Genomic DNA, 18,824 nt, shown 5'->3' with positions numbered 1-18,824 from the left:
TCTCCACCTAGATTGCCCTTCCGTCCTTCCATAGCCGACCCCTCTTCCACACTCCCACAGCACTGCTCCCCGCCACACACACAAGGCCTCCATCCTGAATTCCCATTTGTACTGTTTTTGTCTCTTTACATATCTGTTTACCAGCTAGGCCCTGAGTTCCTTGGGGGCTTGGGCTGTGTCTTATTTCCCTCTGATTCCCACTAACACAGTACCTGGCACAGGGCAGGTGCCGAGTACGTGACTGTTGAATGACTCCATCTGAGAAGGAGGTGCCTGGTATATTCCCTTTCTGCTCCACCCAGAAATCCACCAGCTCTGTCTGGAAGTGAGGCCCCCTCTGCTGGCTGGGTTTATACAAGAATGGTTTGCTGCTTGGAGTCTCTCCATCCAACCCAATATATGCGAGCAAAGCAAGGCTTCACAGAGAAGAGCCAGGGAGGTCCTGCCCAGTCAGCCTTCACACAGAGGTATGCTATATGCCAATACAAGCCGGACTTGTATGCAAACACGCAGCACGTTTCTGAACTCTATCTCTGAACTATCTAAATTGTTCTATATCTAAGTTATATTTGCTCTTGATCAGCCTGGATATAGTATGCAACGCTGTGCTGAATTATTAACAATACTGCTTGAGAGCAAGGACTACAACAAGGGAAATGTCAAGGGGACAAAATCTTGAGTTTAATGGTGCCAAATGCCAAGAAGGAAATACTTCCACCGGGGCCTCATCCCAAGGTTACGCACAAAGATAAGAGGACTCAGGCAAGCAAAGAAGCAAAAGGCCCCAGTAGTTCTCAAAATACAATTCAAATAAACATTTATGGAACTAATATATTTTATTATAACATTTAACATAAAATAATTATAAACAAGAGGGAAAATCATAAACACTGTAATTAAAAAACAATTCAGTAGGCTATAAGTCTACACAATGCGCATGAAATTTCATATTCTATTACCTCCTCTGGCTTTTACCCAAGAACATTAAAAAAACAAAAACAACAACGAAGAAGAAAAGGGGAAATTAGCCCCTCTGAAGGATTGCGTTTTGAGAGAACAAACGGAATTCTCAGCAGTCTGTGCGAATACAGGAACCACATTCTCAGCTCTGCTGGTCTTGTCAATGACCTCCAAGCACCTCTCTCATCTCTCATCTTGGGATCCTGTCAGGAGCCCGGGATACAGCTTGGTTTTGGTTTTCTGGCCCCTACAGCAGAGAGAGTACAGCCTTCCCTCCATTTCTGAAAATTGCCAGGCCCCATGTAAGACCCCCAGAGCCTTAGGAACAGGTGTCTGTTGGTTGCCTTTTCCTCCTAATCACAGGGCTGATGCTTGTGGTATCTGGAGGAAACTTCAGATCTATGGAAGCCCAATAGACAGCGACTCAGGCAAGTGGAGCTCAACTAGAAAGAGGGTGCCTCTGCCCTGACTGGTGTCCAGGCACACAGCTTGGCTAGGCACCCTCTTAGTGTAAAGGATCTGCCTCATCTTGCTTCCTACTCTCACAACCAATGCAGCGTGGGTTCCACTAGGAGGCACCTCTGGTGTCTCCCAAAGATCTCACTCTGTGATCCACCCAGGGCACGTTCATGTCTTAGACACAAGATGGCGGTATACACTGCTCTATTGCAAGGGCCATGGGCTTGTGAATGAAACGAACCGAAGGGTGGGGTGGGGAGTACTGACAAACTGAAATCCATTTGAGTTTTATGCGAAAACCGAACATCCTGAGTATTTTGAATCTTTTTCAGGAACCAATAATTATCGAATCCTATACATCTAAAGTGTTCCAAGTCTCCAAGTCCTGAGACACCCTGGGTCTACCGCTTGCCCGCTCATCACATCCCTAATTTCACAGAGCTGGGGTACGACCCAGGGCACCAGCCCGCCTTGTTCTCCACACATCTGCCCTTTCACCTTTCCTCAACTCCAGGGTCTCCTTCCCTTCAGAGCCAAGAACCGCCCTGGCGGCAGTTTTACGACGACACCCTAGTGCCCGTGAACATCCAATCACCACATCTCTTAAAAGAGTAAGACAGAGATCACCGATGGTGCCAGATGGGGATCAGAAAAAAGAGGAGGGAGTGAGTTTGGAAAAATAGGGGAAGATAAGTGAGGTGAGGAGAAAAATGCGGTGCTGAAGCGAGAGAAGCGAGGGGAAAATAAAATGGGAGAAATAAAGGGGCACCGGGGAGAGAAAAAGAGGAATAGAGGAGAAAGGGGGTAAATAAGGAAATACAGTAGGAGAGAAAAAGAAATAAGGAAAGAAAGAGGGCAAGAAAGAAAGGGAAGAGAGCGGAAATGGGTAAAGAAATAGAAATAAGGAAAAGAAAAAATGACAGAAAATGAAAAGAGTGGGAGAATAATGCTGAGAGAAGGAAGGCGGGGGAAGGGGGTTTCGGGGTGAAGGGGCGCAAAGGGAAAAGAGATTGAGAGGGGCTGGGCAGCGAGAAGCCTCCTGGGGATCCGGCGTAGCATTCGCGGAAGCCAGGACAGAGATGGCCTCAGATGAGGTTCAGGGAAGAGAGGCGAGAGCAAGTGCGGGAAGGGGGAGATAAGTGAAGTGAGAAGGGACAAAAACCGAGGAGAGTCTGAGCGTGCTTCTGCGAGTTTTGTTCAAGGCATTTATTGGGTCCTCTTGATGTGTGCCTGACATTCTCAGACTCTCTGCGGGGGCAACCTCTCTCTTTGCACCCCGCCCCCGAAAACAGGCTTGTGGAGGGCGGCAGTGTACAAGGCTCTGACAAGACCGGCTCTCGAGAGAGGCGTCTCTCCTGTAGAGAGATTCGTCCGCGGTGGGACAAGAGACACGTGCCCTCCCGCGGAGCTCGAGATCCGGGTGGCGCGCCGGCTCCGGCCGCTCGTACATTTCTGGCCGAGGATGCGCCGTGAGCAGCGAGAGAGTCGGAGCCGAGGCGCCGGGCGCGCTGAGGGAGGGAGAGCCGGGTCCGGCTCCCGCGAGCGCGGGCGAGGGTGCGAGCGGCGGTGTGGGTGCAAGGGCGCGAGGGTGCGGGCGGGGCAGGGGCGGAGGATTGGGGGCAGGACGAAGCCGGCTCCGGGGCTGGCGCTCGCCAGGGGAAGCGGCTGAGGAGCGTTCTCCGCCGGCCCCTCTGGGATAATTTACATGCTGTCACAGCCCGGTGCTGACTCCTGGGCGTGCAGCTCGCTCACTCGCTTTCGGCTCCTGCCACCGCTCCGCCGGCACAGCCCAGGGGAGCCCGAGAGCGGCAGAGCCTGCGAGCCGGGGAGGGAGGGAGCAGAGAAGGGAAGGAGCGAGGGCGCGCCCGGGTTCTCCCTCTGCCCTGCTGCCCGCCCTTCCTGCTGCTACAGGTCCGCCCCGATCCCCGCTCACACTTGGGAAACTTGGGACTGCGCTGGGGCCTCGTGTGGCACCTCAGGGGGCGGCCCCAGCCTCTAGAGGAGGGGGAGGAGGAGGAGGAGGAAGAGAAGGAAGTGAGCCCGAAGGATCCGCTCAGAGCTGTTTGTCCAGCTGTTTGTATTCGCACCCGGAGCAGCGCAGCCAGAAGGGGACCAAGCCGGGGGTGGCTGGCTTTAGGCGCTAATTTCCAACTCTTCTCCTCACAGCTTGTCTGTTCCAGACACCCTGGAGTCCCTTCAGACCAGCCCAGAGGGCGCGCACCTGCCAGCCGCCCCTGACCTCGCAGGCCAGGCGGCCCCCGAGCCTGAGAAGATGGCCAAGCCCGAGACCGACTGCCGCTCACCTGTCGGCCTCGACTGCTGCAATTGCTGTCTGGACCTGGCCCACCGCAGCGGGCTCCAGGGAGACAGCGGCGGGGACAACAACAACCCGGGCAGCCCTACCGTGAGCAACTTTCGGCAGCTGCAGGAGAAGCTGATCTTCGAGAACCTCAACACCGATAAGCTCAACAGCATAATGCGGCAGGATTCGCTAGAGCCCGTGCTGCGGGACCCCTGCTACCTGATCAACGAGGGCATCTGCAACCGCAACATCGACCAGACCATGCTCTCCATCCTGCTCTTTTTCCACAGGTGGGTGGCTGGGCACACGGCGTGGGTGGGGGGAGGGGGAGGCACGCGATCCCAACTCGCACCAGCCTCTGCTGGACCCTCGCCTCTGACAAAAGGGGCAACCAAGAAGTTCATGGGGAGCCCTAGGGGGGTCAGGCTCCTCCGCTGCCATGACCCGACCCTGAGGCTACCTGGAGTCCTAGGGCGACTGGGGGGAGGCCCGCAGGTGGGAGCTCTATTTTGAACGGTGGCTGCAGAGGCTTTTCTGGGAAGATGATGGAGTTCAGACGGTGGACAGAGCTCTAGATGGTTTGGGGGTAGCTGGCGGCACCCCCTTCTCAAATGCATGTATTTCCACAGTCACTTTGGAGATTCTGCTCTGGGATGCTCTTGGGATCTGAGTTCCACCCTTCTCCAAAGCTCATTTTTAAATGTGCAAACTCGGATTGAAACTGCAAGGGCTTTTAAATTACTGAGCGGCCCTGACGGACATTGAGGGCAAGCAAAATGTCCAAATTAAGCTGCTGCTGGTGTGGGGGAGGGTGGGAATAAGAAATATTGGAGACCTTTGAGAATTTGTTTAGAGTCTAGATGGGGGGACCCCCACCTCCTCCATGGATCCCAGCCTTCAATTTCAAATGACGGCTAAAAGCAGCCCCAGAGAGCATCCTAGGACAGGAGAGTGGATGAATCCATGTCTCACAGGCGTGTGTTCGAGTGCTGGTCAGACTTTCTAGAAATCCTGCTGAAGGGCAAGGAAAGGAGAGGGGAGGGGTGACACACAATGGGAAGACACAAGGTGGCTGCTGCCCTCCAGTCTGAGACACTCTGGTGAAAGTCAGTCCTGGAGGGGTCAGCTGAGGCAATTTCAAGGCGAGGGAGGCAACTTCAGGAAATCCAGTTGTGGGTTTGGTGTTCTTAGAGCGTCGGGACAGGGCACTGTGTGTGTGTGTGTGTGTGTGTGTGTGTGTGTGTGTAAGGGGGTGGATTTTATTCTTTCTCAATGACGCAGGTTGTGTAAGAAAAAGAGAACCCTGTTGTGGGAGACCTCGGTTGTAGTACAAGTTATGGCTTTACCTCCTGTGTGAGCCTAAGCAAGTCGCCTGACCTTTTCTGGTCTCTAAGGTTCTTTCTAGTTCTGACATTCCAGGTCATGGGCAGATGGTGTGCTCAGACAAGGTAATAAGAAATTTTGAGCATCCACAGAATATTTGAATAATTAGATGGCTTTTTGGTGAGGCACAAGTAAAAAGTTTTGAAAGCAATTGAGATAGGCAAGAACTACCCTCACTTAGTGCTAAGACTAGATTTGTTTTCTCAGCCCCAGAAGTTCCTGGAGGGAACAAGCGGGGCTGCTGACTTCGTTACTATTATTATAACAAGTTGTATTTCTCAGGCATTTTCCACGCCATCAAAGCCCTTTCTCACCTGTTATTTCACTTTAGGTATCAGTTTATCTCATTGTCTCAAAGAAACCAGGCCGCTTATGGAACAGGTTTTGAGGGAATCTTCATTTCTGGTGAAAGATTACTACAAGTTTATCAGACCACAGGTGCTGTAACCCTGCGGAGCTAAAAGCCTAACAGGCTCTTAACAATCCAGCTCTGCTCTCAGGAGGAGAGTGGCGGCGGGAGGAGGGGTAGCAGAGACACTTGGAAAGAGTGCCTGTAGGGTTTGCACTCTTTCAACTGGGAGAGAAACTGTCCCAAAATGGCCGTGATGAGGTGTAAGAGGGGATGCTTCCTCAGCTCTGGTTCCTAGGTGCGGGGCCTAGGACCATCAGACCTAGGTAGTGAGTGTGAGGCTGAGAGCCTGAGATCAAAATGTTGCTTGTGCCACACCTTGGGAGGTTTTCTGGTTGTCCGGGTTTCTTAAACGGAGAAACCTCCTTTGTCACCTGCTCCATTGACACCAGTCTGTTGACGCTTGGTTCTTGGCAAACCCTGGAAATGCTGTGTGGTGGAGGCACAGGGTGCTGAGGGCATTGGTGGGGGGAGCAGGGCGAATTGTTGGGATTGTTGAAATTGTGTACCTGAGCACCCTGCCTCCTGGAATTAGAGCAACTCCGCGTCCCAAACAGCTGAGCAGCGAACCAGCAAGCCCTCAGGCTTCAGTGCGGCTAGGGAGCGACGGGGTCCTGTGGTAATAGGCTTATAGTTCTAGCAGGACAAAGCATTCTCCCATTTTCCTGGACAACTGGGACCTTAGAGATTGGGGGTTCTGAATTTGCTTTAGGTTTTGCCCAGTATGACATGCTCATTAGCCAAGTAAGAGACCAGTATTACTAGTCCTGGGACTTCGCCAACATCTGAGCTGGACGGTTTTCTCCAAAGTGAAAATTCCCACTTTCTTACTTTGTTTATTCCCTAGGTTTTTATCTTCATAACTTAGCCATAATTTCTACTTCTGTTCCACTTAATGGTTTGATATTTCAAATGCCATCATTTTTACCTCTATTCCTTTTAATGATTTGATATTTCAAATTTCCACTTGGGTGTCTTTTTCCTTTAATTTGCCTACTTTCAAAACTGCCTCTTCCAGGGAAGCAACTCTCCCTGCGCCACCTCCTGCAGCCCACTCCTCTGCTGAAAGGGCTCCCATATTCTTGAGACTAAGAACGGGGCACATCCTTATTTCTAACTGGTGTGTCTGCTTTGACCTGTCCCTGGCTCCCAGCTTAGCTCTTGGTCTCCTTGGAACACAAGAGTGTAAGCAATGTGAGGCTGGGCTGTGTTGTACCCTCGCTTGGTTTTTCCTTGGCTTCTAGTTATACAGCCAGTAGTCAATAAAGGTTTTTCAGTTAGATGACTGCTTAATTATTGGTGTGGTCATATGTAAAGATTTTACAACTTTAACTTAGTCTTCGAAAATCCTTACTAAAGTTTAAAGGTGATTTTTTTTTTTTTCCGGTTTGAACCACCTGCAGTAACTAATAGCCTGGTAGAACTCCTGATGGACAGTGCTGTGTGTATACATATGAATCATGGTAATGGGCATGCAGGTTGTTGGTATGTAAATGGTGCCTCTAGACTATTGAGAGGGGAGAGAATGTGTTTTAAATACCATCCCTTCAAGCTTGTGTTAGAACTAATAATTATAACAGATTAATAGCTCATATTTATTGAGCATTTACAATATGTGTATTACAGCCGCATAATCTGATTTAATATTTACACCAACCCCATCAAATGGGTACTGTTATCATCCTTCTACATTTTATAATGAAGGAAATTGAGACTGGGGAAAATTAAGTAACTTGCCCCATGCCTCACAATGAAGAGCAGAGCCGAAACTCCACCTAAGATCAGTCAGACACTAAAGAATTGTCTCTGAAGAAAGAATTGTTAAGCAGAGGCAAATATTAGCCCAGAAACTAACCAAATGGTTAAAATGTCTTTACTCGGTAGAGTGACCAACCCTCCCATTTCAGGGCCACAGTTCCTTCAATGCTCAGACTGGGACAGTCCCAGGGAAACTGGGGTAGTTGGTCACCCAGTTATTAGGGGACTCTATCTTATCATTTGAATATACTTCTAAAACTGGAAAACTAAGGAGGCGGATAGAATAAGCTGGGCAAACAGCGAAAATTTCCAATTTAAATGTAGCCTATGAAAAAACTTCCAAAGTTGAAATTTGAGGGACCTTAATTCTCTGATCAGTAAGGTATAGCAAGCTGAAATGGGAACTTTTGCCATATTCTATTGTTGTCACGTCAAATTTATTTATAAGATTTATCCAAAACTTCTTAATCAGCTCTATTGTGTATTCGCCTTCAGCCCCTGAGCGCACCTGCCCAGGGTGGTCTGAGATAATCTGAATCAGAGTCCCCTCCAGCTCTAAAAGCCCTGGAAGAGTACCTTTAAGCTTCTGAGCTGGCAGCAACTGGTTCCCACACTTAGATGCTCAGAAAATAATAGCAAAGATTTCTAATTACTTTATGTGTGCTAATTCATTTAACCTTCCCTATTGAGTTGACATATAGAGTAAGGGAAAAAATATAGATTCAGGGATCAGGTTTCCAAGAAAAAATTGCATAACAAATTATTTGTGCTTTTCTGAGTCTTAGAACTAATGATTTCATAAACGCTTATTCCTGGTCTTGACTTCTGAGGACTTAGCCACTTATATGGTGTGATTTGAGGGGCAAAACTATTCTCCTGCCTGCCTGCTGTAGTGCCTGAATTCATGCTCTAAGATTCACTTCTCTGTCCGTGTACCAACTAAAACTCCTCTCCCATAGCACCAGTGGTATGTGGACCACACCGTGAGAAACCCTGAATTAGGGATTGCAACCCTTTGTCAACTAATTTGCCATTTGATTTTGAGGATGGAGTTCTTTGCTGTAGAGAGGTTTTGGATTTCCATGTAGTTAAGCCTGTCATTCTTTGCCTTTGTGATTTTTGCTTTTGGTATCAAGCTTCGAAAGTTCTTCCCTAGCCCAAGGTAATTGAAAATAACCATTTCCTGAGTGCCTAGTGGTCTGACAAAGAATAGGCGCTCTTGGATTAAGGCACATTCCCTGTTAAAAACACAAATGCATTTGCAAACTGAACATTCACGGTTTGGATACCTCCTCCTGAGAATCTCAACGTGTAAGAAATTGTCTTTTTGCTGAGACACAGATGTAAATTCTGTGTGCTAAGAGGCTTTCGCTGGTGAGTGACTCTAGTACTCTACCAGCACCTACTATATATATGTATCATATATATGATATATGTGTGTGTTCTATTTATGTATATAAAATAATATGTTTATATGTATATATTACATATTTATATATATTGCAGTAGAATGTAGATGACATAAAATTTGCCATTTTAGCCATTTTTCACTGTACAGTTCAGTGGCATTAGATGCATTCACAATGTTGTGCAACCATTACCACTATCCATTTCCAGGACTTTGTCATCATCCCAAACAGAACCTCTGTACCTATTAAACACTAACTCCCCATTCTCCCCTCCCCCAGCCCCTGGTAACCTCTAATCTACTTTCTGTCTCTGTGAATTTGCCTACTCTAATTATTTCGTATAAGTGGAATCATACAATATTTGGTCTGTTGTGTCTGACTTCTTCACTTAGCATACTGTTTTCACAGTTTATCCATATTGTCACATGTAAAGGACTTCATTCCTTTTTATGACTGAACAATATTCCGTTGTATATGTATACCACATTTTGTTTATCCATTCAAGTATCCATGGACACTTAGGTTGTTTCCACCTGTCGGCTATGGTGAAAAATGCTGGCATGAACGTTAGTGTACAAGTAACTTTTTCAGTCCCTGCTTTCATTCTTTTGGATATATACCTAGGAGTGAAGTTGCCCAGTACCTACTTTTCAACCCAATTTTGTGGTTCTCTACTCATAGTCAGTCCGTACAAATGTAGTAACTCTCATGAAATGAGCAAACATCTGTTTCTTTGAGGAGAATACCCCTCCCGCAATCAGCCGCTAGTGCTGGTGATTACAATGAAAAGAAAGCTGAGAAGTTTAACGAAGTGATGGAAATAGAAGTTTTATGGGGAAAATGATACGCTTTGGGCTTTGGGGATGCTTATGAATTAAGGACTGTCAAAAGTTTTAGTGTGTCTCTCTCATGAAGGGCCAGGGTCTACCATACCTTTTAAAAGAGTAACATGTAACATCATTACTTCTCATTGACTCCTTTGTGTGGATTTCTTTATCAGAACTTCTTTCACTGTGACAGCCCACTGTGAGTAAGGTTCTAGGGGAATGGGACATGAGAAAGCCAAGAAGAGAGGTAGAGAGGCGAGGCGGGAGTCTGTGGAAAGCCTGCCGCGGCATGGGGCTCTCGGCAGCATGCGGGCTCGAGAGGTCTGCATGGAAGGTTTGTGCTCTTAAAGCAGGGTGGGAAGAACAGAGCACGAACTTCACCCACTCCTCAAGTTTGCCAAGAGTGGACCCATGTGAGCCCACAGCTCAGAAAATAGCTCTTTCCAGGGTGACCTTAATTTCCCTCCCTGCTTGAAGAGAAGGTTAACACTCCTGCTTATATTTGCACTTCCAGATAAACTAACAAGCTCCCAATTCCAGGTAGAGTGTTGGCTCCTTTCCAGTACAGGTCCTGAAGGCCAGGGAGGCTGGGTAAATGGAGATGGATGTGTCTGGCCAAGGCTGCCAGGGTCTCCGGTCCGTTGAGTGATAGAGCCAGCAGTGCACTTGCCCCCACTTTGTGGGCTGGTTGGGAGGAATGAGGACGGCTGTGTCTGCACCTGATGGTGGCCATTGCACTGTGCTTCCTCATTGTGGTTCTGCTCCTACCTGAACTTTCTCCTCTTATGTAAGGCATCCCTCAAGATAACTGCAAAGCTATAATCTGCCATGGCTGGCTGGCTTTACATAACAAGTTGGTTGATGTCGTGCAATAGCCTCTCAAGCCCTGGAGAAGTAACGTGCTGAGTGGGACTGAAGCTTGGGCCCATTTGGTGGGGTACTCTGTGTGCTCAGTGCACTCAAGGGAGAGCATTCCATGACCACAGGGGTCAAAAAGACAAAATTTCCCTTTTAGATGAAGAGAGCAATAATGGCCCAGGACAGGTTGTGCTGTCCCAATGCCTGCAATAATGCGACAAGGGTTAGGGCTTCACTACAGGGCCACAGCTTTGTCAGAGCAGGCCCTCCATAGAACCCCGTGGGCTAATGGGAGCCCCATGAAGGCCAGAAGGCTAGATCCCAGCCTGAAAGCAGGTTAGATGAGTCAGGGCAGGGAGAATGGCTTATGGAGGCCACTGTCTATCATGCCAAAATCCAGCTTAGCTAAGGAGTCAGAGTGGGGATAAGATGAAGGTCTGTGAGAGTAGAAAGCAAGTTTTTCCAAATGCTAATCCACGCAGGAGGGAATCCCGTCAGCAGGCAAGGCAAATTCACCTGTATCTTCTGGCTGGAAACCCCAGCCTCAAAGTAGCTATTGCTCTTTTGAAGATAGTCTAAGAGGTGTGAGACCCCAGCCAGCACGGAGGCTGAATGGGAAGCTTCCCATTGTGCGGACGCTAGCCTAAGGGGAAACAGGAGCTGGAAGCCTGTTTGGTCAGTGATGCCCCAGGCACGCTATCAGCCTTTCTCCCCTGGGAGACACTTTCCTCAAATAGGCCCAGCCTGAAATTAGGCCCCGCCTGTGGATAAAGCCCCACAGGGACCTTCCCCATCCTTCCTCGAAGGAAGAATTTACTCACGAAATAGCCTTGGGTATTCAACCCACTTCCTCTTGTCTTCTCTTCAGGGGAGATGGGCAGCAGCTGCCGGGGGTCTGGCCGGGATTCCCTGCTCGCTGGAGCTGTCTAGGCCGGTGATTGGCTCTGGCTATTCCTGAGGAAGAAGGGGGTGAGAAGTGAGAGGAAGGGAAGTGGTTCCAGTGGTTCCAGTGGCTCCTTCCTGGCTTACTTCCCGCCCCGCCCCCCCACCCCCCCCCCCACAGCCTGAGGGCCCTGACTCATATCTTGCATAGTGCCTTATGTAACAGAGCCAGGTTACTGAGGCATCAAGCTTCTGCTTGCTCAGTGGCAGGCTTCCCTGGGGCCAGGCATTCAGAAGCCTGCTGGGGGTCTAAGTAAACTCATCAGAATTCCAAAGGAAAAGCCTGCTTTCCCTAGTGGTAGGCAAGCAGTCTGCTCAGAGGCAAGTGCCAGACTGCCAAGGTGATCCCCCCTGAGCCCTCCCACTCAGAAGCAAATGCAAGCGGGCACGTGAGCTGCTGTGGGCTTAGTGTGGTTTAGGACATTTTAGGGGGGTGGGAGGCTCCTGCTATCACCTGATAGTACACTGCTAAAGAGACAGCCTAGTGCATCTGGAGGGGCCCCAGAATAGGTCTCAGAAGTCCCTCTTTCTTTTGTATCTGCTTGTTGGTTCAGGCACTGTTTTAGGGACCCCAGGCAGAAGTGTTTACTGGAAGCTGGAGGAGCTGTTTAAAGGAAGGCTCTAGGCCCGGCCTGGTGGCGTAGTGGTTAAGTTTGCGCGCCCTGCTTCAGTGGCCCGGGGTTCACAGGTTCGGATCCCAGGTACAGACCTACCCACCGCTTACCAAGCCATGCTGTGGTGGCATCCCACATAGAAAATACAGAAAGATTGGCACAGACGTTAGCTCAGGGAAATCTTCCACAAGCAAAAAGAGGAAGATTGGCAATGGATGTTAGCTCAGGGCTGATCTTCCTCACCGGAAAAAGAAAAAGAAAAAAAGAAAAGGAACGCTCTAAAAGAGCCAATTTCCAGTCCATTCTCTATGAAGTCTCACGGTGACTTTAGGCTGGCCTGAGTTCACAGTGGTTCTTAGCCCCCTTCCCGGCCTATTCAGAAAATGACATGGCTGGCTTCGTGTAACCAAGTCCTCAGTGAAGTCGGGCTGACTGAGTTCTATGGCGTATTTCTCTAATAAGCTCATTTCACTATTTATAACATAGAATAGCCCCATCGAGCTAATCTTCCATTGGCTCAGTGGTTGTGACTAAACTAACAGGTCCTCTTCTTCTCTTCCCTTGTCTTTATCCCAGCCTGTCCCACTGTGTTGCCAGCAGGTAAATGGCTCACAGGCTGAGGGTAGTTGGGGACACTGCTCTCTAGTTGGAGAAAAAGAGAAACAGGGAAATAAAGTAAAAAAGTTGGAGTGGGAATTACCAGCAGGCATGGTTGTATCCAAAGTTCAGACTCATGAATCCTCAGACAAGCTCAAGACCACCATCTCGGGAGATCTGGGCAGCCCAAGTCTCCCGGGCCACAGCCAGAATCCAGTCAGTATTGGGGGGCCTGAGGTGGAGGTGCAGAAGTTCCCTTTCTTGAGACCCCTCCTAGGCCTCCAGCCCCTCACTTCTCCTTATACCCCTGCCCTTTCAGTTCATAGTTGTAGTAAAACAAAGAAACAAAGAGGGGCTGGCCCCGTGGCCGAGTGGTTAAGTTCTCGCGCTCTGCTGCAGGCGGCCCAGTTGGTTCGAATCCTGGGTGCGGACATGGCACTGCTCATCAAACCACGCTGAGGCAGCGTCCCACATACCACAACTAGAAGGACCCACAACGAAGAATATACAACTATGTACCGGGGGGCTTTGGGGAGAAAAAGGAAAAAATAAAATCTTAAAAAAAAAAAAGAAACAAAGAAAGGATAAGAAAAAAACCCTGCTCAGTTTGAAAGCAATGTACTCTGCCTGCCCAGGTGCACAGAGAATGAATGATGGCAGCACCTCATTCGGCCTTGTACTGAGCGACCAAGCACTTCATTTAATCAATCCATCATTTATTGACCAAGGCCCTGCTATTTATCGAGTGCCTACTGCAGATTTATTGGATGCCTACCCTGCTAAGCACTGTAGCGGACACGAGAGGCGGCAGAGGCTAGGACCGGGCCGTGGGGAGCTGAGAGTGTAGCTGAGGGAGTGGGGCAGCCGCACCCAAGGCAGGTGGAGAACAAAACAGTTCCACCAGAGCCACCACAGGCTGAGCCAGAGTGCTTGCTTCTTGAGGGAAAGGCCTCAAGCTTGCTGTGCCCTGGGTCTGCAGGTCTGGAGCGTAGGCAGTGCCAAAGCAAACTAGGAAGAGAGAGTCTCTTTATGGCGGCGGCTTCCAGCAGAGACTTAAAGAATAGATTGGCTCTGCCATAGTGGGAAGTGGCTGCGGGGCTCTCTGGTTGGGAGAGGGAGGGGAATTTTGCCAGTTCAGTGGGGCTCATGGGTAGGAAGGGGCTGGCCTGGAGTGGGGACAACGAGGAACACTTGCCATTTTTCCTGGGCTGGAACCCAGAATCCCCAAGCTTTGAGAATGAGAGAAAGGCCCTCTCGGCTCTCCTCTCATTGCCCCTCTCTGACTCAGGGCAGGCTGGTCCCAAGTACACTCTCCTCAGGGACCTGTGCTAGCCCTGGGGGGGTGGAGGCCTTCAGATCCTCGGAGCAGGAAGGCACCTCTCTTGATGCCTGGAGAAAGCTCATTGGAACCAGGAGAGTTGAGCTTTGGAGTACAGGCAAGGGTGGGCCCCAGAGGAGCCTGGGGATGTGGCTTCATATCTGTGCACCTCTGGCCTTGGTCTCCACCAGGCCCCTTCTGAGGCGGGTAACAGAACTAGGGGGTTGTCCAGGTGCTGCCATGAGAATATATATATCAGTCACCCAAGTGTGTCTGGAAGAAAGTTGCTGGTGGCCCTGCAGGGTGTCATTTTAGCTTTGTTTGCACCTTGGTCAAACCCCTCTTTCCCAGATGCCCTATTAATGAAGGCCCTGGGGTAGGGCTGAAGAAGCAGGGCAGCCTCAAGCTGACAGGAAAGGAGAGGGAGCTAGCACAGCAAAAGGAACTAACCTCAGGTCACCTAAGGAAAGACCTGCTGCTTATGATCAGTGCTCCACCCTGGCTTTCTGGGGCCCTGTCACCCAGCTAGTGTCCTGGGCACCCGTGCCCACACCCTTTCCCACCAGTGCTCTGGAGAATTCACATTTAAGTTCATGAACAGATTCAGTCAACAGCAAATATTTCTTGCACACTTTCCATGTGCCAGGCTTAGTGTTAGGCACTGGGAATAGAATGGGAAACTCACAAAAGGCATGGTCACAGCCATCGTGGAATAATAAGTGGAGTCGGGGGATGGATATTAACCAAAGAGTTGCACTAATGAATGTGTAATTACAAATTTAGTAGGTGCCAGGAGGGAAAAGGAATAAGCTTCTGTCAGAGAGTATAATGAAAGATCAGACAAGGCTTCCTGAGGAAATGATACTTGAGCTAAAGAAATGAATCTCTCATGTTGAAATTCTAATCATCAGACCCAGGCCAAAAAGGACATTTTTAAGACCGAGGACTTTCTAAGGAACTCCTGAAGTCATACCACCTAGGTAGCTTCTCACACCCCTGCCAGCAGGTCCAAAAAGGGAGGACTGACACCATTCTGACAAGAGGAAGAGATGAGTTTGAAGCCCACGGGGCAACTAGTACTAATGTCATCCTTTGCTAAAAATAGTCCATGACAGTATGGAAATGTGTAAAGGCTGGCCCCGGGACCGATGACAAAGCGGGTATAGCCTGTGGGGAGGAAAAATTGTTTTTGTAAATTATTTACTGTAAAGAAAAAAGAAAGGGGAGGGTAGTCTGGGTTTTCTTTTCCTTTTCTGGGCCTCCTTCTGAGTAGTGAATGCTTCTCATTGTATAGAGGCAGTGGGGCACAGAGCTTCAGGCTGCACTCCTTTCTGAGGCCTGAGGTGTAAATTTTCTGGGCTGCAAATGTCAGATATTTGTCCAAGCTGAAAAACAGCCTGAATGCGAAAGAGAAGGGAGGCTACACCTCTAAGAAGGGCAAAGAAATTGATCAAGGGGCTCCAAAGAGCTTCCATTTGAAAGAGGTGGCCCCACCACACTGGCAAGGCATGTGACAGCTGAGAGCTCAGCATGATCCAAGGGAATCTGATTGTGAAGGGTGCAGATAAAGCCTACAAGATTGGTTTAGCCAACAAGAGGTAAACTTGGGACTTGTGGGAGCTGTGGGGCCAGGCTAAAGGAACTAAGATGATTGATCTAAGAGTTTAAGGGAGGGACAGAGAGTGGTAGAGAAAGAGAAGAGAAGTTGATCTTGAAATATAAGAAAAGTCACAACTCAGAGATGGTGACTAGCTGTTTCCAAACCACACTAGGAACAGAACAAGAGGAAACAGGCCTCTACTGTAGCATGAAGGATTGAGATTAGATAGCAGAAAGAACTTCCTGACTACCAGCATTCAGAGAAGCTAAAAGAAATTACCAGGGGATTTTATATTAATTTATAAATATGGGGAAGGTGGTGACAGTAGCAATAAAGAACTGAATAAAAGTGTGAGAGGCTTATTATAAGGACCATGGACAGAAGGGGACAGACAGGTGGCGAAAGCAAAGGAGTTAGAAGCAGGTGCTTATAAGGAAAAGGAAAGTGCGTGTGAGATAAATGAAAGTGTTTACATGGAAATACTTTCATAATAAAAATGTCTGTAAAATTTCCATTGGAGATCAGTCATTAAAACCAGCATATACTCTCTTGGGACTGGAATGGTGTGGGAATAGACTAAGAAGCTGTTAGGGTCCCTGTCTGCATCCTTCAATCTTCTCGTCTCTTGGCCAAATTAGCCTCATTGGGGCCCCTATTCTCCACAGGCTAATAATTTGGGGGAGCACCCCTGTGCTGGGGGCAGTGGAATAAGACTACCTGCCCCAGGTACTTGGAGAGAATGTTTTCTCCTTCCACGCACACAGTGAAGATTAGACACAGAGGATACAGTGGCAACCAACAAACTAGGCAGGATCCTTGCAGCAGGAAACTTACAATCTAGTGGTGGAGACAGACATCAAATGATAATTACACAAATAGCTGTATCATTACAATTGATCATAATGAAGGAAAGGTGCAGGAAGCCACGAGAACACAGGCTAAGGGGGCTTCCCCGGGATTAGAAAATCCACAAAAGTTGCCTTATTAAAATCTTGGGCACTACTTGTGCCCCTCTGTGAGGGATTCTTGCGCCAAATCAGTAGGAAAGAAAGGCAAAAGGAACCCAGTCACTGCTAATGCCCCACAACATGCATTTTGAAGTCCCTCCAGCTCACTGAGGCCCTAGGATAGTAGCAAACCCCCAAGGAAATGTTCTCATTGCCGAGGTCAAGCAGCCTTGGTTTAGGCGAGTGATTCTCTAGGGGCCATAATGGCCTATCAGCTGAAAGTCAGGATCAGAAAGACTTTGAAGAGCTCCTCACCTGCCAGATGAACAGGATGAAGGCCAGTGAAGAGAATAAAGAACCAAAGTGCTGAAAATTGTACTTGAAACTGACCCCCAGAAAAGACCGTATCTCCACAATGCTGTGTCTTCAGTCTCCTAGTCAGGTCTGTGCTAGTATTAGCTGCAGGTGTGCCCAGGGCTGCTGAGCAGAAGCCAGGATCCCAGAGAAGCAGGGCCCCACTCTGCTTTTGCCTGTCCCTCTCCCAGAGGGCTGGGAGCTGCTGGCCCTTGTGGGAAGCTGGAATGGGCTTCTCTACCCTAAGAAGACCACGGAGGGGCCATCGAGGAGCAGAGAAGGACATTAGCCGTGGTGTGCTCATGAAGCACAGCGGCTTCATGTCCGATAGACTACCATTGACAGACTCTGTGACCTTGGCAAGTGACTTCTCTGGACGTCAGTTTCCTCATCCAGAAAATGGAGGAAGTGTGGTTTGGAAGGTTAAGTGAGAGGACACTTCCAGGAAGGACTCAGTATAGGGAAGCCTTCGTTATCATTAGACAAGTCATATATAGAACCAGAACAAAACCTTCTCTGACTTGCTTTGCCTCCCTCTCTCACCAATCCCCTTACTGACCCTTCCCTTTTGTCTGTCCATCACACACCCTCTCCTGCCCAGAGCCAGCTAACACCTGCAACCCAGCGTGGAAGCTTTTTCCCTGTCAAGGCTTGCTCTCTGAACCTTCTTCATTCACACTCAGGTATAAATGACTGAGAAGGCTCTGTTTTTCCTCCTGCTGGAGGCAGGGGCGGGCGGTGGGGGGGGGGGTGCGTTGGGTGGGGCGGAGCGCAAGCTACCGCTGCTGGGAGCTTTGAAATTTTTACCAGAAATCAAAACCTACAAGCACAAGGTTCACCCTACTGGCATTGCTGGTGAATGAAGAAGGATTTCAGAGGGCAGTGGAGCTGGGGACTGCTTCTTCAAGACCCTGAGCTTCCCCCTTCTCAGGGTTGGCGGCCAGCACCTTCTGCCTCTACATGCATCTTAGATAGAGACACAGAGGCTAGATCTGGTATGGCTTTTGCAGCCATTTGGTCTAAACCCCTCCCATTACAGATAAGGAAACTGAGGTCCAGAGTGGGCGGATATTTGCCCAAAATCAAACAGCCAATTAGTGACCAGCCGAAAAGAGAAACCATGTCTCCTGATTCTCTAATCCAATGATCTTCCAACTTCTCAGTCTCTAGACAGCCATACACATCCCATCCCAGTAGGTACACAACATCTCCATGCCAGGAGACCAGCTTTGGGTTCACCTGATGCCAAAAAAGGTGTTTTTTTATTTGATTTCATTTAATGAATTGACCAGTGGTTTGGGTGTTATGGAGCCCCAGCCCTGGAATCTTGCTTCTGCTCAGGCTGGGGCTGCATGCCACAGCCACAGTCATGCAAGGGGGACAGAAAGGCCTGCTGTTCGGGTTGGAAAAGAAATCAGTTGCTGAAACATTGGTCTTTTTGAAAGTTCCAACCACAGGGGCTGGCTGGCAGAGCCGCCGTCTGGGCTCCCCCGGAGGATCCGGCCCTCCCCTTCAGTCTGGGAGTTAGTTTAGGAAGCTGGCCCGGCCTCGGCAGAAGATCCGGAGGGCAGCGCTCACCCCAGGAGCTCCAGCCTTCCCTCAGAGCCTGGGAGCCCCCAAAGGCACTCAGGGCCGGGAACTTCCTCCCGCCTCCACAATAGAGCCAGCCCAGGCTGGCCCCGAGGCTCCCTGAGCACTTTTTCTTCTGAGCCTGGGAAAGAGTTTCCAGTTGCTCCCGCCCTAGCCCGGCAGCTACAGAGAGAGAGAGCTAGAGAGAGAGGGAGGGAGGGAGGGAGAGAGAGAGAGAAGTGGCGGGGGGGAGAGGAGGGAACCAACCCCAGCCAGGCAATCAAGAATCCGGGCTTCCCTAGGCAGCAGTGAGATGAAGGGGGAAAGGCTGGAGGAGCCCCAGCTCGTGGAGGAGCCCCAGCTTGGAGAGGACCCTGAACTCGTGGAGGAGACGCAATTCCTGGAGGAGCTACAGCTCGAGGTAGTGGAAAGTGGGTCAGATTTGGATCCAGAAGATCTGGATTCAAGTCCCGACTTTGCCACCAATCTGATGCTTGAGCTTGAGTAAGTAACTTCCT

General features: G+C 49.4%; 1 protein-coding gene and 1 long non-coding RNA gene across 5 annotated transcripts in view; one reads left to right on the top strand and one right to left on the bottom strand.

Moving 5' to 3' along the window:
• LOC139080939 (uncharacterized) overlaps positions 1-18,824 on the bottom strand; it is a 52,913-nt gene that overhangs the window by 21,569 nt on the left and 12,520 nt on the right. The window contains exon 2 of the long non-coding RNA XR_011535829.1: positions 11,187-11,319. This is a non-coding gene — a long non-coding RNA (uncharacterized lncRNA). The remainder of the gene's footprint in view (positions 1-11,186; positions 11,320-18,824) is intronic.
• Positions 1,575-18,824, top strand: part of TSC22D3 (TSC22 domain family member 3) — a 60,894-nt gene continuing 43,644 nt past the window's right edge. Inside the window, exons 1-2 of one of the 4 annotated variants that reach the window (XM_070603792.1) lie at positions 1,575-2,117; positions 3,586-4,011. In XM_070603792.1, coding sequence (XP_070459893.1) covers positions 3,692-4,011 — 320 coding nt within the window. In that variant the 5' untranslated portion in view covers positions 1,575-2,117; positions 3,586-3,691. Of the gene's footprint in view, positions 2,118-2,458; positions 2,974-3,009; positions 3,331-3,585; positions 4,012-18,113; positions 18,811-18,824 lie in introns of those variants that run through there. The other 3 variants (XM_070603791.1, XM_070603790.1, XM_070603793.1) reach the window with 3 other exon arrangements.

The sequence above is a fragment of the Equus przewalskii genome, chromosome X (genome assembly GCF_037783145.1).
Source record: "Equus przewalskii isolate Varuska chromosome X, EquPr2, whole genome shotgun sequence".
In the NCBI taxonomy this organism is placed as follows: domain Eukaryota; kingdom Metazoa; phylum Chordata; class Mammalia; order Perissodactyla; family Equidae; genus Equus; species Equus przewalskii.
The sequence above is the reverse complement of the archived record's forward strand: the minus strand, read 5'-3'. Positions and strand labels throughout refer to the sequence as shown.